Source organism: Ptychodera flava, chromosome 5 (assembly GCF_041260155.1).
Source record: "Ptychodera flava strain L36383 chromosome 5, AS_Pfla_20210202, whole genome shotgun sequence".
NCBI classification, from domain to species: Eukaryota; Metazoa; Hemichordata; class Enteropneusta; family Ptychoderidae; genus Ptychodera; species Ptychodera flava.
The window spans coordinates 29282516-29306899 of NC_091932.1; the positions used below are offsets into that span (position 1 = coordinate 29282516).

Here is a 24384-nt window from a genome sequence, read left to right on the forward strand (position 1 = left end):
ATTAGTTTTCCTATTATTATCATAACAAATGATTATGAATATTAATAAATTATTAATATGAATGTTACAGAATATTAAAACATTTTTTGCAAACAATGTCGTCTAATTTGTGTAAATACCGTCTGGAAACCCCACTGTTGTGATAATTATGATTATTAATAAATTATGATTATGATTAATAAAATCATATTTTACACATTGTAATCTGCTTATGTGAACAACCCTCTGGAAACCCTTATATAGTTTCACAATCTCTGCCAAAATATACAAGTGACACAATGCCCAGGTTCAGTCTACGGCGAGAGTAGACTGAACCTGGGCAATGGTAACTCTCGCCGAGAACCTGGGCATTGTGTCACTTGTATATTTTGGCAGAGATTGTGAAACTATATAAGGGTTTCCAGAGGGTTGTTCACATAAGCAGATTACAATGTGTAAAATATGATTTTATTAATCATAATCGTAATTTATTAATAATCATAATTATCACAACAGTGGGGTTTCCAGACTGTATTTACACAAAGTAGACGACATTGTTTGTAAAAAAATGTTTTAATATTCTGTAAAATTCATATTAATAATTTATTAATATTCATAATCATTTGTTATGATAATAATAGGAAAAATAATCACAAATAATGCCTACTCGACCTGTGGTCTGCGCAGACTATCAGAACTGGCGAAAGCCTTAGCTTAATCATGAGGCAACGGTTACTGAGTATAATCATATTTGTTTTCTATCGAGATGCACACTTAATGTTCGAGAACATTTTCTGTGGATCAGATGCAGGTCAGGCTAGTGGTAACCGAGACGCCCGAATTAAATGCACGGCTCACAAATGGATCTACAGCGAGTTCAATTATTTGTAGATGTCTCGGTCGACAACATAGAAGGGACAAAGTAAACAATTACGTCAGCCCATAGCAATGCTGAAGAACATCTGGATGTATCGTATGTCACATGAACTGTTACATGTTTAATCAGTACTTCACAAGGCCAATCGAGTCGGTATTTATTTCATAGGCGAGCTTGATATGATAAACGGTAAAGTTTATGTACCTTTACACATTGTTATGACAAAGTCACCATACGAAATAATGATGATATTAATGATGATGATGATGATGATGATGATGATGATGATCGATGATGATGATGATGATGATATATGTCACACGTACATACGCAGCCCTGGGGCTAGTCTGCTTCTGATGTTAAAACATGTTCAAGTTATTTACAATCGACGGAGTCGTGCCTTTTTACAGGTGAACATTATTTGTATTATTGCCGTTACAGAGTAAATGTCAAGCGAAGCACAACAGTATTAAAACAGTTGACCCAAAGAGGGCGTTTCACACAGACAAAGATACCATGGAATTTTATCAGTGCTTGTGCAGAGGTCAAGGATACCGTGTAAATTGTGAGAGCAAACACTTGTTTTCAAATAACTGCGTGCTGGTCAATAACTGCGTTTGACCTTTGACAGAGATGTGATGAAACAGAGGCCATTCGTATGGACAGAAATGAGACACTATTGGTAGTTATACAGTTCCTATTAATTCCAAGCGAAAAATATAGATAAAATAGCCGCTAAAAAATTACCATTGTGGTAATTGATTCGAGTATTTTGTTTGAGGAATGGACGTTTGTTTTGTCATTACAAAATTGCCAAGAAAATAAAAACGCATTATTACACCATGATTTGTATAGAAGGTCTAACAGAACAGATCCCCGGTGGAGGATGCAACAGATAAATAAATGAAAGTAAAAAGAATCATGAAAAAATACTCGAAGTTACTGTGGTTATTTCGTCTGAAGAACTTTGATGTATTTCTTGCGTACACGGTGTTTCGCTCTACAGTGAGAGTTTATTCAGGTTCATCCAAAGAGAGGGATAAAATGTGCAGGTGTTTGGAAATGTCAAGACATTATTTGCTGATTTGCAGTACACAGAAGCTAGATCTCAGAACGATATAGATAAAGTGACAGAGTGTTTCTTTCCGAAGTGATCTGTAAAACTTACGTCGTGAGTAAACATAGACATTGGAATTTCACACGATAAGGCCATTTTTGTCCAGTAAAAATCTATCAGTCAGTTAACCAGTCAAATGGTGACCACACAGCTGTAATACTTAACATGCACTACATAGCGTCGATCAAATGGCTCCCTAGCATACATATAAATTATGATGCACGCATGATAATTGGCATATCAACAGATTTGTGTAAGTGCATACTGCATGAAATTTGTTATCTAAATTTCGAGGTAAAAAGCTAAACAGGGAACATTTGAAAAGTTAATTTCTTCGTGAGAATCTTCCACACACTATTGATAAAGAAATCAGGGACGGGGCGTGTCTTATTCCTCCCACAATGCAACAGGGAGGTAATTCTTGAGGGCAATCGACTTCTCTATGGGTACATCTTGCAGCAGATACAAATCGGCGATGATCTCAATATCCCGGATGTTTGAAAGCTGGGTCTGTAAATATCGCTCTGTTGCCTGTAAAATAACAAAAATCGAAGATTTAACGCCACATTGACGAATATGCTGAACTTGCAACTGCGGTTGTCTTCATATATGATATATTTTCATCATTGCATGTTCCGTTTTTCGGCAGCAGGATGCTTAACTCTCTCTGTGTTGTAATTTTTTCCACCAAAATTATAATGCAACATTTCACCAATCGTTATGAATTTTCTCTATTTTTTTGATAGTTTTTGACCAAATGGACATTACATTTCATTGGCTACAGTTTTTTACCAAAATTTTGGCAAAAATCTGAAAAAAGTTTTGACTGGAGTATATTTTATAAAGGAGATAAAAATTGACTTTGGCGCTTAAAGGGTTAAGGGCTATTTCAAGATGTTACAGTTAAAGTATACAACATGTATATTGGTGCGAAAGCAGACCTGCCATTTCGCTATAATATGTTTGGGCTGACTTGAATTACACCTACCTGACAGGTTTTTATCCCGTCGGTGTTTGAAATTATAAAGGACAATGTTTCAGCCCCGTGATCATCACACGAGCCAATGGGTTCGTCGTCCGTGCAACGCATGACGATAACAAAGTAATGTGTCGGGATGACAAGGTCACCGTACATGATCCTGAAATAAAAAAAGGCAATATTGTCATGCCTTGGTCGTCAAAAGAAGCAGTTATTTCCTTTATGGTTTATTGGGGGCGCCCTTTAAGTCAAAGGACCTAGGAACACTGAAAACAAAGTAAAACGTTAAACGTTCAAGATGGCAGTCTATCGTTAAGAATTTTTCTCTATGTCAAGAGACTCGTTCTTTGGGAAAACTCGACATTTTTACTCTAAATCGCGCCAGCACTAAAGGATATTGCCTCACCCGTTTTGTTGCATTACGTCCATACTATCCGGAAGACTGTCATAGTTGTAGTCAAACACTGGGCCGGAAATGACGTTGACACCGTTGTACTTGTCGGCCCAGGATAAAATCTTCCCGCCAAGTTCGCTCCATATGTCTAAAAAGTCAATATGAAAATTTATTAACTTATGATAGACGAGATGTACGATACTGTGACATGTGGTAACGCCATCACTGTTTGTATGTTGATAAAACAAAAACATACAGTGCCGGAAGAGAAGTACAAAAGATGGTGCTAGTTTAGGTAGGTCATATCTAGTTGCCATTTCAGGTATACAGTTTGTATGTTTTACATATATTTCGTCCTCTTCATTAAGTATCTTCGTATGTACATCAACGAATGTGGACGACTTCAGAGAATACAAATATCACCGATATATTTCAATGCAAACTTTGTGAGCTGGTGATTATGAATACTGCCCTCTGTAGTTTGGGTGACGTTTTCTCCCGAAAGAAAAAGAAGCACGAGCTCACATTAATTAAGGTCATTCGAATTCAGTACATTCAGCTACTCCTTACCTGAAACAAAGTCTCTCATTTGTGGTACCAAATTCGACGCAATCAAGGCATCCATTTGTTCTTCTAGGCTATCTCCGAAACCTTAAAAGACAAATTTAAAACCTTTAGCAGCATAATAGTTATGAGCATATGTCCCGAAGGGATCACACAAACAGCATATCTTTTCAGAGATTCTCCTTGATAAATTCTCAGCAACAGCTACCATATTTCAATGCGCCGCAGCAATGCAGCGTACTAAAATAGATCCTCACCCGTCGGCAGTTTATGCCTTCATGTAGAGCTTTCGAACGGCATTTTTATCCATGAGCGTCTACTATTTCAACCAATGAAATAGTGGTATAAGTTATACACACAACATTATGTCTAGTTGGGGTAAAAAGAGACCATTCCATGATTTAACCCATTGATGTTTTACGATGAATGTGTCAAAAAATTTTTGCGGGCGAGGCTTGCCGAGCCCGTTAATTTGGCTTTCCTCGAGCCAGCGCCCACAAATAAACGTTAATGGTCAGAGTGGAGTCTGTTATTTCCATTATATTATCAGCGAACCCAACAAAACCGTCAAAATTTGCGAAAATTTCAGGAGCGAACGAAAACTGGGCCCCAGAAACTAAGCAATACGCGACGCACTATCACGCGCTCTGTAAAATAATGGCAAATCCGGAGATGTTTTCAGGAAAAAGTATCTCAACTTGACCTAAAAGTGCTCCATTTTATTTTGTGATTGATTATGATTTATGTTTGAGGAGTAAAGTTACGATACTTTGAGTTTTAATCTTATTATTCATATTCACGGGCATGTAAACAAACCGTTACTGTGTATTTGTGGCCAGTCACGTGGTTCAGCTCGACCAATAAAAATGCGACTTGGCAGGGCATGGTAATATAATTGATATTAATATATTGTCAATCTAGCATTTAACTATCAACTTCTCACAGAGGTCTCAATTGGATATTTCGCTGTCTATGACATGCAAAGAACCTGATCATCACACGTCAACTACAGGTCTACACTAGCTGGGAACCCTGCTACCTCTCCTTACCTGGCGGATAGAGAAATGATTTCGTGACGTTATCATCGGAAGCCGTCTCATAGAAACGGCAGTCCGGCGAATGCTCTGTCGGTACACGTACGTCGGGACGAACACAGTTATCGGGTGGCGATGGATGTTGCCTTTCAGTCTGTAAAATTTGTTCATCATAGTAAGTTTATTGAAACATGATAGGTTTCATTCGAAGTCGGTTCAACTCTCTCTCTCTCTCTCTCTCTCTCTCTCTCTCTCTCTCTCATATTTTACAAAAACGTTTAACATTAAATTTTCTAAGCATACCTGTTTCTCTACGGTGTAGGATACCCACATTGGCATCTTCAGGTCATGGTTGTACCCTGTGACGTAGTTTGTCTGCGTCAGCACACAATGTGATGCGCTTGCATTGTATATAATGAGCGGGATTCCAAACGGAGCGTGGTTCTTCATCGATGTGTCCACTAAAATAACAGAGATGAAATTCCAAGCCTCAGCATGAACAAAATCGCACCGGCGTTGTTACAGCTCTTTTTGATGCAAGATCATTTAATATGTTAGCATACATAGAACATTATATTTATTCATATCATGTTAGCTAATTTGCTATTTTCTCGAAACATATTTCACATAGATGTTGTAAGGTCACTACACATGGCCTCAAACATAAGTAACGCGAACATATGTACGGAAAACCACGCTTGCATCAGTTCGCTTAAACCCATTTGCGCGTATTTACGTATCATCTATTTTATCTATGATATATAACCTTACTTTCGGACGGACTGAGATCAAGCTGCTTGTCAAATTCTTCTATTGCTTTGTTTGTGTGATTCTGAAAAAACAAAACAATTAAAAAGAAACGAAACTTGTTTACGATTTCATGACGAGATAAAACAACATTTAAGTGTATACTCTGTAGGTTGTTATATCGTCGTACATATCACTTGGTTGAAAACAATATGAATAAAATTATAGAAAACGCAGGCTTGTAAGCTTTGTTTGGAAAGATTATGATACAATTAGCTAAATTATTGAGTTAATACTACCAAAAAAGCAATGCGTCTTTGCGACTGATATACTCAGTGTTGTAGGGAGCGCATATATTTGCAAAGCAAAGCGACCATTCGAAATTTACTTGTCTTTCTTTGATTTTCTCTGTGAACACTTCAACAGAAAGTTGACAAATGCTCTTTCGAGTACACAAAAAGGGTAATGAGAAAGTTATATGGATGAACAGTGCGGCAGCATGTAAATTAGTTCCGTACGCGTGCAAGCTCGTACAACTTAAACAGTCATGAATTGTTCACTTTTGGGACAGTGGAATGTACATGTGACGTTTCTAGCGACTGTACGGACGGTATTTAACGAAAATAGACGCACGAAATGTTGAAGCATTGGCTTTAAACTCAATATGCCTATACCAAAACAGAGAACTCACCAAGGAACGAAATGTAATATATGTTCTTGCTTATAACGGTTAAGTAAAGAAAACAAAGCTCAAAGCTCACTTAGTTAAGTTAGCAAACAGATCAGAGCATGCACGTTAATTAGGTCGACCAATCAAAAGATCACAATCACATACGTCAAAAGATGACTTTACCTGGAGTGATTTGCAAGTACAGTTTGACATATCTATATCAATTCTCTGGTCATAGTCCGTTGGAAACGGACAGTCGCTGGGCGGTGAGAAGTCAGCCATATCCGGTTCTTCGATCGGTTTTGGGTTCCGTAAGATGTGGTTCAAGCTACCCCTAGTGGCGTTGCTCGGTGCTGGTTCTAAATCGAGGATATCTGTGCACAAGAGATGGTAAACTTTCTTGGTTTCAACGATGCCATCACAAGAAAACTCGGTCTAGTTAAAGGTTGAAGGTTATTTCCGTGCTCATTTGTTTCACCAAGCATTCCATCATCAAAAACACGCGTGGATTTTTTGATTAGCTGATAATATAAATATTAATATTGTTGCGTTTTATCTGCAATTTTTTCATATAGAATGACAGTAAATTCTTTAAAGTAACTTTAAAATTTATTTCTTTTGGCCAATTGCGACATCGAACATTTCGTTGTAGCCAAATCAATCATTTGATCACTCATAAACCGCCAAGGAGTGGGTGGGTGGGTGGTGGGGGGGGGGGTGGGTGGGGCTCACGGTCCAAATTCATGATTAGTCGTTTTCCTGTTTCTCTGAGATGTAAACAGAGCACATCAATCCACTTTTGATGCAAAATCCAATACACCCACACTTACCAGCCATCAACGGGTACAGCTCTAAGCATAAGAAAGTATCGATCTCCAGGTTTTGCTTGAAAGACGGTCCGTGCGCCATGAACAGGGCCTGTCAAATGTAGATGGTCCGTAAAGTTATGTGAAGGTCGCATTTTTATACACTGAACCCAAACGAGTGGTCACGGTAGTGATCTTTTTTGCAATTCACAGCAAAAGTAATCCAATGGGCAAATGCTTCTCAGAAAACTTAATATATTAAAACTTCCTTGCTAGTCTCCTACACAATGATCGGTGTGAGCAGGTTTTCTACTTTCACTTGATATTTCTTTTCTGAAAAAACGGGACCGTGTTTTCTCTACTTGCCTCCATTGATGTGTATTTGTTATCGTATCCATGCGTGCCACCGCTGCAATACTGTTCACTGTAAGATGAATCGTTTTTTCTGAAATGGAAAAACAGGTAAATTTACGACGATAATTGTGAACAAATCTCGCATGTAGCATCAGGACAGTGTATAAATCGTGTCCGAAAAAAATTCTTCTATTCTGAAGCTCTCTCAATCCCTGTACAAATTTTCAGTAAAATATCTCAGGACTTTAGAGAATTCAAAGGCTTGGTAAAGTTAAACACAGATTTTTTTCCGACAAGGCTCTTGTCTTGTCAATCCCCCCTCTCCGAAATTATATTTTTCTCACAGAGATCGTTTATCTTTTTAGAGAATTCAAAGGCTTGGTAAAGTTAAACTCAGATTTTTTCCGACAAGGCTCTTGTCTTGTCAATCCCCCCTCTCCGAAATTATATTTTTCTCACAGAGATCGTTTATCTTCCCTCAGTCTCTCTCACCTACCCCCCCCCCGAAATTTTTTTTTCTTACTACGATCGTTTAGCATCTTCCTCCAGTCTCTCTCTGAGACTCCGGGTTTAATGAATGGCGTTCTGTCGTGATTTGATGCCCTCATTTTCGTACATGAGAAAGTTCTTATATTAAACTGGAAGAGCAGGCTGTGTAGAGAATGTACTCACAGGGATATTGTCCAGCTGTCGTCAGCAACAATAACAATTTCTTCGATTCGTCGATTGTTGGCGTAGTGCCAATTCTTAGGCAGTTCCCACTTCACGTACGGTGTGACGTTGTGATCTTTACACTGCAAGGCAAGATGAACGTGACGAATTACTCCAAAATATCAATGACGTTGAAGGACGCAAGGACGAGTTGGTGACGATGTCAGTGATACTTGATGTGTTAGAGAGAGAGAGAGAGAGAGAGAGAGAGAGACAGAGAGACAGAGAGACAGAGAGACAGATAGAGACAGACAGACAGAGATAGAGAGAGAGAGAGAGAGAGAGAGAGAGAGAGAGAGAGAGAGAGAGACAGACAGACAGACAGACAGACAGACAGAGAGAGAGACAGAGAGACAGAGAGACAGAGAGACAGATAGAGACAGACAGACAGAGATAGAGACAGAGACAGACACAGACAGACAGACAGACAGACAGAGACAGACAGACAGAGATGGATACAAGAGCTCAGATCAGTTAAAACATAGAAAACTCCTTTATCAGATTATCCGAAACTCAAGATTGAAATTTTGTAATTCTGACAATTGAAAGTGCTATAACTTTTATATATGTATGTATGCTTGAAGAGTGTGTCTGTGAGTGAAAAGTAACATTTCACTATAAGTCCGACGTTCAGAAATATGTAATAGTGTGCATGGATATGCCCCTGGCACTAGAGGATGATTGCACACAAATATATTAAACACAAAAGTAACATAGACAGTCTATCTTTCTCTATCATTAAACACAAAACAAACATATGAGATATTATGTGATGCGTTGTTTACATTTGTCTCACCTGCATGGCATCAACAACTTCCTCCGGCTCTGACAGTTCAGCTAAAAGACAATCGTACGATAAGTCAATTATGAAAACATCTCTGCAGGTGCAAATTTTCTGCAGGATATTTCGTCAAATGAAGTGTCAAGTAAAGTTTTCCTTGGTCATCTTCATAGTAATCTTCCACTAGTCATACTTTAAAGTTTTTAATGCTTAGGATATGATACTGTACATCACGATAAAAGAGTAAAAATTTTAAAACGCGCTTCAACGATATTCTCTAATCTTACATGGTTCAAAAAATGCCATGCCTAAATTATGCGATTACAGGGAGAATAACAACATTCTTGCTATTCGCCAAGGTCGATGTTCCTAAGTTCAAGTAACAACCAAACATCACACGATGATTGATCGACTACATCTTATGTGAAAGATATGAAGGAAATTCTTCATATGAAGAAAACGTAGTTTGAACCCTTTCACCATCATAATTTGACCCAACCCCATTGTTATCACATTGGCGATGCTCGACCTGTTTACGTAGATTTAGGGTGGACAGGTTATATATACAAAGTCGAAGACATGACCCAAATTACCTGATGATTTTGGGTCGAGGCGACTTATAGCTCCCAGTCTGTAGTAGTAATCGGAGGTATCTATGTACTGAAAGTAATTGAGAAACAGACATGTTACGAGAATTAATGGCGGGTTATGATGTCGCTTAATTAAATTGGTGAAAAATATGAAGAAACTCAGGTTACTATACTTAAATAACTAACATTTATGTGCAAGCCCGATCGTTGTAACTTTTGTTTTATTTTCAAGTTTAATTCTATGTGTACAATACAGTTTCTACTTTCCCCCCACAAAATGTCGAATCGCGTGTTAATTACTCTGTCAAATGCTCAACAGTATTCTCGAAAACTGAATTTTAGTGCAAACTGAGATTACGTTGAGAATAAAAACATTGAATATTGTATCCAATACCACGTGTCCGGTCGGCAAAGAATGTTTTCCAAATATACTTTATAAGAGGTGCGCAGGTCATAGAATAAAAATCATGAAAATGTTACCACGAAGTAACAAGTACCACCCGCTCCGATAAATGCACGCTGAAACTCATAAAACTAATCTTCCTCGGGTTTTCAGTGCTTTTGTTCTGGTCTCATTCACTACGATAGGCAAAATTTGCGATATTGCTTAATATTCAATGTTTGAGGCCATATGACTGTCAATTAAAGGACTGTGCGACTGTTGCAGTTGTCGATGTACTGATTGCAATAAGTCATGATTATATAACTTACATGGGCATATTGCTGATAATCAGTGTAATGATAAAGTTTATTCCTTCAACGCATCCAAAGTTAGTATAAAGACAGTCGACATCCTAGCACGGCATTTTACCTTTGCTATGGAACTACCTGTGCAGTCAATCGCTCCGAGTCTACGCTGACCAACTAAAATACAAAAGACTGCCCCTGTATGTACAATCTTAGAATACGTAACTATTGAGGTCGATTTTCCAATGGCAGATTTCAGAGTGTTGGGACTGAAAGGGTGCCCTTAACGTCTGCCGAAACGTTCGCGAAAATAACGGTCGAAATGGTACAGGCGACTGTCAACGAAGCTATAGAAAATAGGCTAAAAGCGCGATTTTGGTGAGCACATTACGAACAATATGATCATCAAGTGCGCCACGAACGTTCACAGTAGTCCGTGTACGAGAAGTATGACGATCTACTCACGTCTCCCATGAAGAACACTTTATCACAGCTGAGTTCTGTCATGCCGTGGTCAGCTAAGACTATCAAATCAACGCAATGATGTACACCTAATTTCACCATGCCGTCCATTAACTCTCCCACGGTTTCATCCACTCGGCTCAAAACTTCGTTCACCTGTGAAAATGACAGTATTAATAGGCTACGATTGAACGTATGAAATTTTCTTAACTATTATAGTACACACACCGTAAACGTTGACGAAAAAATATATCTGAATAAATTTAATATTTCACTACTATTTTGTTGAATACTTTGAACTTTAAAAATACGAAATGGAATGCAAAGCATTTGTTGTTGCAAGCGCATGCGTAATATGCTTCAACGTTTCGTTTATTAAATACATTGGGTCAACCGTCAATACGGTTGATGACAATATCACTCTATCTGCGAAACTTCACGGCATACAGATTTACTACCTCGCCTCCGTAAGGTCCATAGTCGTGTCCAGCATAATCAGGTTCGTCAAAGTATAAGGTTATGAAATCGGGTCTGAAATTGGAGAAAAGAAAAACACGATGACGCTAAACACCCTAAGCCGAGGATGCGTACCCCGAGACGGTTTTGCATCTAAAGATACCATTGTAAGGTATATTTTGACAAAAAATCAAACTTGTAAACAAAGAGTTGATTCTGTCTCCGATATCGCTACTATTTGAAAACTCTCTACCGCTACTAGTTTTCCACCATCTTCTTTTCACGCTTGAAAAACCCGTTATTCTTGAAGTTCCCATCACGAAAATGCCTCGCCACGTTTGTTGGTTCAGCGAGGGCCAGCCAAGTCAGTTGCTACAGGTCGAGTGAATGTCGAGTGAATGTGCTTCTCAAGCGGTCACTGAACTCAACTAGACATTTCAGGCTACCACCACGGGTTGAAGTTTACACCAAAAAATTGCCAATTTCTTAAGCCTTTTTGAGACAATCAAGTAGTTGCGTGACAGATACAGTACGATGCAGTCACACGTTACTGTTGCCGAGGCAACGAATATTTTGCCTACGAATGCCGAAAATTGAAGGCTAGAAAAAGGTGGGTACATTACGTACATCTAGATATAGTCCCATCCCTTGCATACTGACGTGACAGACTTGAGAGGCTGTGCGTATATTAATCCCAGTAGTGATAACATTGTCAAGGTTAAATATATATCATCTTGTGTTAATAACGATCAAAACGAATAAGATTTACTGTCAATTTCATATTGTATGTTTGATCTTTTAAGACCATAATGAAATAAACTTTATTATTATTGGTTTGGGCAAAAGCACTAAGCTCAACATTATATAGATAGGTGCTCACAAGAATCCTTCGGACAGAATTACAGAAAAAATACGACAGTTGTCGTGTTTTATGTGAATTGCCGTTTACCTTTTCTCTTCCGGCATTGAAATCCAACTGAGTACTGTATCGACTCGTTGCTCGTAACTTGTTTCACTAAAATATAAAAAAACCAACGTTATGAACATGGGCATACTATGTGAGCTATGTGGAGGCGGCCATAGGTTTTTGGCTGGCGTCATACACGTGGTGACGTTATCAAATTCACAGCAGGTTGCTATGATTTGAATTTGACGGGTAAATGAAACTTTAAAGTGCTATCTTTAAAAATTAAGAACAAAAATCAGGTGCATTTGTTCAATATCGGTATCAGAGAAACAAATTATCTACGATTTATGGATACTTGAAATTTACGATAGACGCAATCTCTATGTTGGCGCTATGAAGAAAAATAAAGAGTCGGTTTTCACGAGCTTTCGAACTGAGCCATATATATATATATATATATATATATATATATATATATATATATATATATATATATATATATATATATATATATGAGCAGCATAATGCTATCGGAAAAGTATTGGAAATCTTTTGAACGCCGAACGTTTGTCCGAGGGGCATTGTACTGTGAAATACCAATCGTATGAGATCCTAGTTCAATCAAAGTTGTACTCACCCATCGTATAAGAAGGAATATGTTGGTCTCACACCTGACGAACAAAATAAGATCATCATCAGGTTAAAGCCGTTCCTTCATTTAGTGGTTGATAAAGTGACAGAAATTTCCACGTAAAATAGTATCACAGTGAATGTTAATCTACTTTGAAGGAACATGCAAGGAAAAATGCAGGCGTTTCATAGCTATCTCACTCACTTCTGGGGTCCTTTTATCTTGTAACCTTTATCCATTGTCACACTTCTTCACGTTCAATGCAAATAATCAGAACTTACTACATGATAGAAATTTCAACACCCGCTTATTTCTATCTATGCCAAGGGAAAGTAAGACATATCACTTTTGACAAAACCTCTCGATCGAAGAAAAGTAAACCGTTTACCTCCGATTTCTACGTCAGATCCGGCCAGAAGTAAGTAGCAGAGCGGAAGACCTTGTTTTTCGGCAGTCACCCAGATCTGTAATCGGAAAGTTTCAGTTGAATTGTACTAAGTTATGAAAATTATACGATGTTCCTTTTTCTTCAAGAAGCTAAATTTAGTAAAATCACGCCTCTGTTTGCTTTTCCCGGAAATGTACACTTACCGTTAAATTACTTCGTCTTCAGACGATAAGGTAAGAGCCAAATACATTTAATTCAGATTAGGGGCCATGTGACTTTACTGAAGGATCGGAGGACATTTTCGAGAAATTCAGCTACTTATTAAGTGTGATAAACATTTTACTGAGTAAGAATTCAATCGAAAATGGACTACTCAATAAGTAATTTATAAATACTTAGAATTTGATTGAAATACCAGGATGTAAGGCTCTTCAATCAGTTGAGATTCCGCTCATTGATAGTGGAGGAGATTCGAACGCTCTTTTTACAATCCATGAACTGTAAACCTGTCGCGCTAACCATGATGTACCTATTGAACTGCACGTATCACTTGTTGATTTCCTACGATGGTACTAGCGATTCTCAATTTCATATATTATACTAGGTAGAATATAGATCTTGAACTTACTGGTTCTCCTCCCCACCATCTGGAATTCCTAGATTCGTCACTGCCAAGACTGAACACGGCGTTGAACTCTGGGTCATACATATTGTTGGCTATGATTCCATGCGACTCTCGGAATAAACCCTGTGAGTGGAAGTCAGTGCAAAATAACCTAATATGCCAACAGAAGTTTTCAGGGCATTATACGGGGTCAATGCATGTTCATGCAGGGTAATATATAGACTCTTCCCGGATATATACAAAACGTGAATGACTTTTGACGGGACTATTGGTATTTTGATACTGTTTGTTTCATTTTTTAAGTTTGGTTTTGAAAAGTCGATTAAATTGTGTTGATTGACATCTTTAAAATTGCTGAAATACTTATGTTGGTCTCAACGAGATACATGCGGTCCGCTCACAGACAGGACCAAAGAAGGAGGATACGACGGGATATTTGAAAACATACTACCCGTAAAAATTTCAATCCTGGGGAAACATACCGTCACTATGGAGTAATGATTCGGAAACGTGTAGGTAGGGAAAACAGGTCTCATCGACGGGGCATAGACACCACAATTCGCTGAAATTGAAAATGTTAAAAAAGACATAGCTGGGTTAATATTTAGGCCATGACACGTCCAGTATTCTCTATATCCCGAAACAAATTAAATCGAAATATAGAAGTTATTTGCCTGCACATTTGTTCTGATTACACTGCTTTCATAATTATGATAGTAAACTACTTTTGACGATGGTTCTTTTCTCATAGAAAGCAAGGTTTATTGCAAAGTGTCTATCTCAGGCATATGTTTCTATCTTGAAGACACACTTGGCAACGATGTTAAAGATAAATGATACCTCTACTTCGATGACGTCAATTTAACAAAATAATGTACATTTAAGAACGCTAAAACTAAGCGAAAGACCGACACCTATTTTTGCAATGTTTGGAGTGAAGCCTTTATCCAGATAGTCTGCGCGAAAACCATCCAGGGAGAGGATCACCAGAGGGCGCTTTGTGTATCTGTGAACCGAAAGCACCAAAATATATCAGATCACTGACTCTCATAACTCAAACGTTACGTTGTCTTGTACAAATTTTGTTTGTTCATCTTATTTACAGCTATGTTGTCGTGGATTTCTCATGCTGATGGTGAAAATGTCTTGTCTTAGATTTTATTTGATTAATAATTTTTGAACTTTTTCGCTTGAAGAAAATGACTAACACGTACACCTTCATGGCATGATAGTGTATTTCTAGAGGTAGGGCTTTAACTTACAGAAACGAAGGTGTTAACTGAGTCGATTTTCCTTTTATATCTGACCCTCTGATAAATTGTGAGTATTAATATTTCTTGGAATAGACCAAGGTATAGACCAAGAGCATTTCTTGTCACGTTTACCTGTTTCTGATGAACTGAATATTTTGTCCCTTTGATATTGCGATCTACACCAATGGTGTTTTCTTGACGATGTGCCCTTTCATTGTCAAAGTCACTGATCACCTCATTCCAAATCCCAACGATATGAACTCGTGTCGTTTTAAGTTATTATGATCAACGTTTACAAACACTCAACTTAGAATGAACGCTTCATGTGAGAATGCCTACGTATATGCAAAAAATATTTTGATGCCGGAGATACCTCCCCGAAGCATTTTAATAAAACTCATGAACAACGTACGGGGAATGTCTGTTTCTCATATTCACAATAGATGGCAACCGTGTCTTGCGGCACCCTTACAAAATGATCGAAAACGGTCTGCTTAATTACTTACCCTGCTGGACACTGTGCTTCTCCATTTTCGTTACAAGGCGCTTCCAACCAAGAATCGTAATCAATGATTGGCTTGTTATCACCAGGTTCATCTGTGTTATCATGTAAAATACACATAAATATATTCTATTTGTATTCCGGTTTCAACGAGAAAGGTCGTCGGAACTACATACGTCATGTCACTTTATATTAAAAGCGAGAAGTAATTAAATATCGTGGATATGGCAGAAGAAATATTTGTTCAGCTTAGAATCATTCCTGCGAGCATTCCGAGCTCTGATATTGTTTGTGTTTTTTGTTTGTTTCTTTTCCAATAATTAGCAAGGTCCTACGTTCTGTAAATCAAATTCTAAGTAAGTTTACAACAATGTATTCACTTTCCTATCGCCTTGCTTGCAGGGAAAGATTTTGAGACGACAAACAAACTTATAATGCTTTTTAACGGCAATACATCACAAGAGAATTCGACAATGGCCTACAAAAGGCGATTCAAGCTATCAACAGTAGCGGGCGTCTTTCAAAATCACAGCCCATGAGCAAGCGCTGACTCACCCGGTAGCTCGGTCGGAGAGTCGAATATGGCATAACCAATCCCGATTCCAATCCCAGCTGACGCAAGAACAAGGAGAATCTGGAACATCAAATACTGTCTTTGTAAAACAGTCGTCACTATTGAGGGCGCATTAGACGGATATTATTCACCGCCAAGTAAATTAAAATTTCGTTTGTTTTCAATTTATAATTGAAAATTACATCTGACAACCTGATCAACGTACACAATTCTAGACAATTCAAATTAAAATGTGTTTGACTTTATTTATGTTGATTTCTCAATGTATGTATACAAGGGTGCCGATACTAATATGTAAGCACAGACATATTTCCTGACATACAAATATGTGAATAGTTTATATCGATGAACCAGTAGTTAAGAACATTATTTTTGTACTTGAAGAAGTGTCTTGATTGTTTCATGTTTTGTGTTATTTTATACGCACAAATGTAATGTACTTTCACATATTTGTATCTATCTATCTATCTATCTATCTATCTATCTATCTATCTATCTATCTATCTATCTATCTATCTATCTATCTATCTATCTATCTATCTATCTATGTATCTATTTATAACATATACATATACATATCTTAATTGCTATTGTTTTTGATGATGATGATGATGATGTTGTTGTTGTTGTTTGTTGTTGTTGTTGAAGATATTGTTGTTGTTGTGTTCTTGGGGAGAAAAAATACTTACGCAGATCAATATTGTACGCTTCCTCTTAGATTTCTAGAATAAACAAAACGGACAACAATTACTTAAAATAAATACAATGTCAGTCATCTGCAAATTCTCTTAACTCTATTTTCCTGATGCTTCTAATGACAGTCTTACCCAAGAGATCTCTCAGACAATATGAAGTACAGAATTTGCACGATTTAAGCGATCTTGCGTCATTCAGAGACAAACATCGAATGCTTTAAAACAATGCGTCCAACCTTGTGAATAAGAAATGCGTGCGGATAAAAACAAATTCAACTTTAAAATATTGTGAAAGAAATGATATAATTATAATGCAACTAAGGTGAATAATTATGGTAAGCATCAAATTGAAAATATCATCAAGAATGTAGAAGATTGTGTGATACAGCGCAAGGATTTACATATAATCACTGGGAATAATGCCAAGAGATATCAGGGACAGCCTTACTGGCTACCAGTCTTGTGTATGACTATAATCTGGATCATATTTCGTTTCTTACCGGCTTATAGATACTGTTCATACTGTCTTCTATCATTATGTCTGTGTAAATATTTCCCTGTTGAAAAAAAATAACACTCTATAAATATCGGAACAAAAGCTGACGGGCATTGCACACATACAGGCTTGCTCATACGAGGGGACGGCCAGTGTCTCTTGTGTAAAAGCATGATTCCGAGACTTTGGACGCCTGAGATACCTATGGGTCACTTTTGAGGGATTTCTAGTGGAAATAACTACACATTTGACTACAGTAAAATTTCTCGGTATGTACTAGAAACAAAATTGTGCGGATCTTCAGATTTCGACCCAGTCAGTGACGAGACTAGCATGCTGTATCCCGCCATCACAACACATCACATATTAAAAAATAATATTAAAATATTTTATTAAAAGACCTCTGAAGTTTTACACAATTTTGACCTAAAAATTTGCAGGGGAAAGTGAAGCTCTTTGTAACTACCCTTCGACTGACATATGCGAAAACATACCCTCCCACTGAATTAAAATGTCCATTGCCCTCTAGAATGCGTGATCTGCGCATGCCCGCTCTACCCAACAGTTCACGCTCCTCACTGCCCTCTCCCTCCGATGACATCGTCTAATCTACCCTCAAGTTCTATTAACCACAGCGTTCCCCTCCCTCTAATTATTTCGGGTATCCACTGCAAAACATTTTCCCCCCGCCTACTGTAAAAACTGGAATTTCTTCCCTCCCCATACAGGTGCCGCCAACTAAGCTGTTCGTGCAAAAAGGTGTTCGTGTGCAATTTTTCTGCGGGCGGGCAAATTTCAAAACTAATCAGCGGGCGGGGAGAAAAAGTCAGTATTTAGTGTGGGCGGGGAAGAAATTTCATTTTTTCAGTGGGCGGGGAGAAAGTTTTTGACAGTGGGTAACGGAAAATACGGAGAGGGAGGGGAAAGTCGTGCTTGATAGAACTTGTGGGGAGATATAAGCGCCTAACTTAGAGGGGCGCAATGTTCTAAGGTATAGTACTAGCTGCTTTCAAGGTTTTGCGCTGTCTTTGATTGCCTACAGGACATTAAGTGGGCAATGGGGAATGTCAGTAGTGGGGAGAGAGGGCAGTGGGGAGCTTGAATTGTTGCGGGGAGTGGGGAGTGGGCAGACCATAAATACTGGAGGGCAGTGGGCGTCAAAATTCAGTGGGAGGGCATTTTTCCCGTTTATGCTAGTGGGAGGGCAGTTACGAACAGCTCTAATTTCCCCTCCAAATTTTAGGTCAAGGTCAAAAAAAAAGTAAAATATCAGCCTTCAAAACATGTTTTGTGGTGATTTTGCGAAACTGATGAAATCTACCAGTTGGCGGCACCTGCCCATAGTGAAAATTGGCTTTTTATCCCCGTCAACTGATTACTTTTAAATGTATCCGCCGGCTGAAAAACTGCATTTTATACGAACAGCTTCGTAGGCTGCATCTGCCCAAGCGACCGAAGCTCAGACTTACGATTGACAGTTAACATATTAACGGGAAAAGTAGTCGAGAAAACCGTAACAATACGGTGCAAGAGCCACTTTAATGTGGGTGATTCTATCATCATATGACTGATTAGAGGCGTCTGCACCGTTGTCTGTAATAGGCCGATTTGCGATCACGTGGCCTTCGACTTTGGTTCATGTGCACAGTATATGAACGACACGAGTAGCGTATCTAGGGTTCATTGTCAGATTACACTGACCGCCGTAAAGGCAAGGTATCTCACTTAATTGTCTGGGCCACTTGACTTTATCATCAGTTTATCATGTAAGTCGCTTAATGAAAATTAAAGACTGATTAAACCATACGTTACTATATTCTTGATAAAGTGTTTGGAAGAGCTGGGGGCTGTACGGTACGTTTAAATTAAATTATGTATCTGGTCATGAGCTTCAGCGATGAACTTTGCTCTTGAAGAAATAAGATCATAAGATTGCACAGATGCAAAAAGTTAGACTTTACTTCATGTGATCACGACGTCGGGCGCTGGGGCGTGAGTGCGTGAAAAACAGGTGAACGTTAATACCAACAACAAACAAAGACACGAGATATATACTTTTCAGCACAGACAGTAGAGACCCCAACTACTTTTAAATCCGTCTTCGTCACACTTGATGGTTTCAAAGTGAAGCGGGACACTGTCAGGTATCACCTGACAGTGTTTTCAGTATGCCTGTGCAGTCTTACCGGGCTTGCCCAACCACCTTCAATATCAATAAAATAGCGCCAATGGCACTTGATCACAACTGGCACATTGTGAAACTACTCATAATTAATGAGGTACAATATGTGGCGTCATGTGGTGTCCCATCATACCATATATGAAGGGTGTAGCACTTGTGGTTACTGAGTTATGGACAAATATGTATATTTCAGGTCAAATGTCACTGAGGTCATGTGACATTTTGTCAAAAAAATTGAATTGCTAAGTCATCCCTATATACCAAAAATCAGACCTAGCTCTATTGGCTCGCTCAAAATTAGATATGCACATAATTAATGAGGTACAATATGTGGCGTCATAAGGTGTCCCATCATACCATATATGAAGGGTGTAGCACTTGTGGTTACTGAGTTATGGACAAATATGTATATTTGAGGTCAAAGGTCACCGAGGTCACGGGAGATTTTGTCAAAATATTTGATACTGCGTGAACGGAGGGACATGACCCAATCTATAAGGCCCTGGACTTCATCCATAGGGACTAAAAACTGTGTCACTGAATCCTTTTTGCAATATGAATATGATGAGAAACTAAATTTTTATTTTACTTGGCCTTATACATGGGATTCTATAGACAGCTGACTTATACATGGTAGTCTATGGTGGTGTAAACTAAAAAGTCCTCTAACATGGCCAAATCGACGTGCATCTGTATGGGTAGGGTACTATCCTTGTGCAAAGTTTGAAAGAAATTGACCAGGGCATGTCTGAGATATCTGCGTGAACAGACGGACGGATGCACACACGGAGCAGGCACGCACACACAGACATGACTGAACCTATAAGTCCCCCCGGACGGTGTCCGTGGGGACTAATTAGACAGACCACGAAGTCAATGAGCAACATACAGCTGAAAGACTATTTTTCACATTGCGATTTTAAGTCCATTTTTATGAGAAAAGGGACATGTATATGTATATGGAGAAAAAAGCAGAAGACATATTTGTAAATTGTTTGTTAAGTGACAATCATATATGCATCTCTTGAAATTTTGTGGTTATAACAGTAGTGTAAGAATAATGAGGATAGAATAAGTTAGTAAAGCTAAGTTGACAGTAATTAAGATTACAAAATTATACACTAAGCTGAGGAAATCTGAATGAAATAAATGTTGAAAAGTAGCAAAGTCATGGTCATCTTTTGTCTAATACCTTGTGTAAGTTCATGAACTTTACATAAATCTTGCTATAGATTTGTTGCTAATGGGCAATAACTGTGTTTCAGATCATTTGAGAGCAATCCATCCATGACAGGTTTAAATTGTAATATACTTCTATTTAAAGGAGAGAAACTTTCAAATAATTTTTTTCCCTGTAATTTCCTGTGAGAACACATGGACATGCTTAGGACTCTATGCTGGTGCTACCTTGATAACTAACCTACAACTTGTAACGGCATTGTCTAACTTGTTCACCCTAATTTCCTGTAGACAGGTCCACACTCACCATTGATAACAATGGGTTTGGGCCATACCATGGTAGTGAAAGACTGTAACATGTGAGGTCGTTGATACTTAATCTCAGGAATGTCAAAGTCTGCATATTGACTCAAGGATGTTTACATAACAAATGCTTAGGGTCATCTCAAAAGTGAGAATCTAAACTATGAAATATGGTTTTTTTTATTGCTTTTGATACCCAAAAGAGCATAGAAATCTCTTATACTTTGAATCAGCCATCCTGCATATTTCTAACATTCATCAAAACCTCATTTCTGTTCCACAACTCATAAAACAGTCCACAATGCAGGATTGGTGTACATTCCAAAACTACATATATGAAAGACCCCTAAAATCAATTAGTTAAAAAGGGGGGTTAGAAATTTCCCAAAACTATATAACCTCCGCTCTGTTTGGCTCCATTTTTCCGAATTGGAATCTTAGAACCAGTCTATGTATCGGTACCAAATATCAACGCAGTCTGTTCAGCAGTTTTTGACTTTTTGTCGTTTACGGAAATGGACGACATCAAACACCGGTTGAAACCACCTCTATATCACAACTTCCAGTTGTGATAATAAAATGGCTAGAACGTCACAAGCGGCTCTCGACAGTCTAAACTCTGACATCGGAAATTTAAATTGACCGGGATTCTTAATGATATAACAATGCATAAATATTAATATTTGCTGCTATAAAAGATCTCAAAATTTGAAAAGTTCGCTTGATCCATACTCAATAAAACGAATACACTCAAACAAAAGGCCATAAAAAATAATTGTAAAAATCCGAGCGTTCAAGAACTTGCTCGCGAAAAGTATTCTACTGAAAGCTAAGAAACTGAGGTTTTTGTAATTCAACAAAACAGTCTAAGGACGTCGTTTCAAATAATATAAACAATTATTGACCGATGGTCGAAAACAATTATTGAATACTGATCTTGGTCGTGACTGTTTTGAGTGTCAGCAATCTTAGCATTAAACAGCAGTAGGACATTTCGTGACGTATTATCTCACAAATATGACGTCCATGCTTGGACTACGATAAACTATAAACTTTCATTGTAGTTGCCACTATCGACTTTTACCCGAAAAGAGACGGTCAGATTGCCGTTTACTTTTTAAAAATCCCATGTATTATTTCTTCTCTGCTGGATTACTTTAATTACAGTGTCGTAGACGTGTGTATTCTAAATGTACTGAATTATGTTTACATATTTGCATATAGTGGTACGTACGAGTTGAGTGTGCACTTAATCTCATTTTGCAAACACCCTGATCAACCTGTTGATGTACTATGAACAGTTCGTGTGACCGACGGTGCTACCTGACAGTGTCCTGCTTCACTATGAAAACATCAAATCTGATGAATTGGGATTCAAAATAAGATGGATACACTCTTTCCTGCCTAAACGGTTAACCGTTATATGACTTCAAGGGCCAACGTGTGTCGTACCATAGACTCTCGAGAAAAACCGAGGGTCTATGGTCGTACACAAAGTGACCGCAGATTTGATGACTATGCGCCTCGCTGAGTTTTAACGGTCAAAACGTTATCTTTTGGCTCGTTTACCTAAATTTGATGATTTTAATCTGATTGTAGATAACTTCTGCCTGCTGGTCGTTTGATCAAACATATGACGTAACACGTACCAATGCTACAACAGTACGCATATGGAGTAAACAGAGTGATTTTGAAAGTACACACGCTACACAGAAATCACAGAACATAGGTTAATGAAATAAAATTAAGAAGAGAAAGTAAAAGCTGTGCATAACTGTCCTCCTCTACAATCTGAAAAATCCTCCTGTCGTCAAATTCCGGCAAGGAAAACTATACGTTAGCCCTCTCCTCGCTATAGCAACTCCCGACTACCATATTCCCGCTTTTGAATCGTGATTTCGTCCCCACCCTTTGCAAATCCTGACAGACGACAGAATTCTACTCTTGGCCCGCCCATGTTTTCCCCCTGTTTGCTCGGTGAGCTCGTCAGCCCTTTCCTTGTCCTTTCAAACATGCTAGAAAGCCCCTCTGTATCTTTATACGAGAACATCTTGTTGGCAACCCCTGATTTGAGCTTTAGCCATTTCGCCTAGAGTGATAAAATAAAAGATCTGTGTTTTCAGAACAAAGTGGTTTGTCACTGGTGTAATTTCTTTCGCATTAATCTAACTTAAGATTCATACTTTAGTGCCTATGATCTCGTCTCTCACACCTCTGACGGAGCAAAGTGCAAGGGCTCTACCCATTGTAAATGTTCGAGCATGCAAATAGACATTTGACATCATCAAAGCATACCTGGTATTACTTCAGAAATTGTCAAAGCCGATGACAACGATAGATAATGCTATAAATTTGAGAAATACTCACCTTATCTGACATTTTCACAGCACTTGTGGACTATAGAGGGACCGATTTAAGAAATAGATCTTGACGAGTGAGTCTGGTTGCTTGCAGGGCTGGAGGAAGAGCGAGGTCAACGAGTACAAGATATTTGTATTCTACGTCCATTGCGTAATTGCTATCACAGAGAAAATAGCACTCTACATACACTTTATGGTTGTCAAACAGTGAGTATAGTAGTAAATGTACCACATTTTAAGGTAATGATAAATCACACTTTGTGATAGCTTTTCTCGTCATAATCTTTATGAAGTGGAATTGAGTTTGACTATGGCCATAGGCATCTCCTGGAACGAAACTCACCGCCTACAAAACATCTCAATAAATAGTTCACCCCTGCCGTAGGAATGGTATATCCTTACACATGCTCCACCGTGTTCCTTGCTATTATATTTTTGGTTTTTTGTTATCTTTTGTTCTCATGATCAGCAACGATCTTGATCAATCCCATGATGTATTGTTAACAAGTATCTACATCTGATGTAGTGCGCATGTCAGACACGTGCAAAGACAGAAAGTAAGTCGTGCAGAGTGTGAACGGGAAGCTTTCGGTGAAAATAGGAAAAAAAGTTTAGAAAATACACAAAATATGGTCATTTCCACAGAGAGATGTTTTCTGTGTACCCTGCTTTAATCCGGTACGATGGCGCCCTTCAAAGTGAACGAACGCACGAACGAATAAATCCTAGCCAGGCGAATTCGAAGCGATTGGGGTACGATCCCCGCCGCCAACACTGACCAGCTGACGTGTGACGTAGCATTCACCAATACTGGTGGCTGTGGTGGGGCTGGAGGAATCGCAATTGTAATCTAAATTTTTTAAGATCCCCTTTAATCCCTCAAAAATTAACATCCCCCAATCTCCATGATCAAAATTTTTCAAGTCCCCCACCAACTATCATAAAACCAAATTTTTATTAGGGATGTTGGTGCAGAAAAAATGAACATGTATTGCACACTTCTGCGCGCACAGGTTCGACACTGTGACCTTGTATGACGCACGCATAAATATTTTGGAGGTTTGGATTTACTTACTTTAAG

At 38.4% G+C, this 24384-nt stretch overlaps 1 protein-coding gene across 1 annotated transcript; it reads right to left on the reverse strand.

Moving 5' to 3' along the window:
- Positions 1 to 964: 964 nt before the first annotated feature.
- On the reverse strand, positions 965 to 23437 carry LOC139133455 (venom phosphodiesterase-like). The gene is made up of 26 exons (XM_070700064.1): positions 23311 to 23437; positions 17284 to 17340; positions 16778 to 16810; positions 16070 to 16148; positions 15519 to 15609; positions 14674 to 14765; positions 14242 to 14321; positions 13763 to 13882; positions 13135 to 13210; positions 12753 to 12786; positions 12158 to 12223; positions 11211 to 11283; positions 10756 to 10908; positions 9607 to 9673; positions 9029 to 9069; positions 8194 to 8315; positions 7534 to 7612; positions 7192 to 7279; positions 6545 to 6735; positions 5716 to 5776; positions 5248 to 5405; positions 4960 to 5098; positions 3917 to 3997; positions 3359 to 3494; positions 2962 to 3112; positions 965 to 2504 (listed from the first exon to the last, which is right to left on the reverse strand). Exons 1-26 carry the CDS (start codon positions 23320 to 23322, stop codon positions 2361 to 2363), a joined length of 2424 nt encoding a protein of 807 aa, XP_070556165.1. The 5' UTR covers positions 23323 to 23437; the 3' UTR covers positions 965 to 2360.
- Positions 23438 to 24384: the final 947 nt, after the last annotated feature.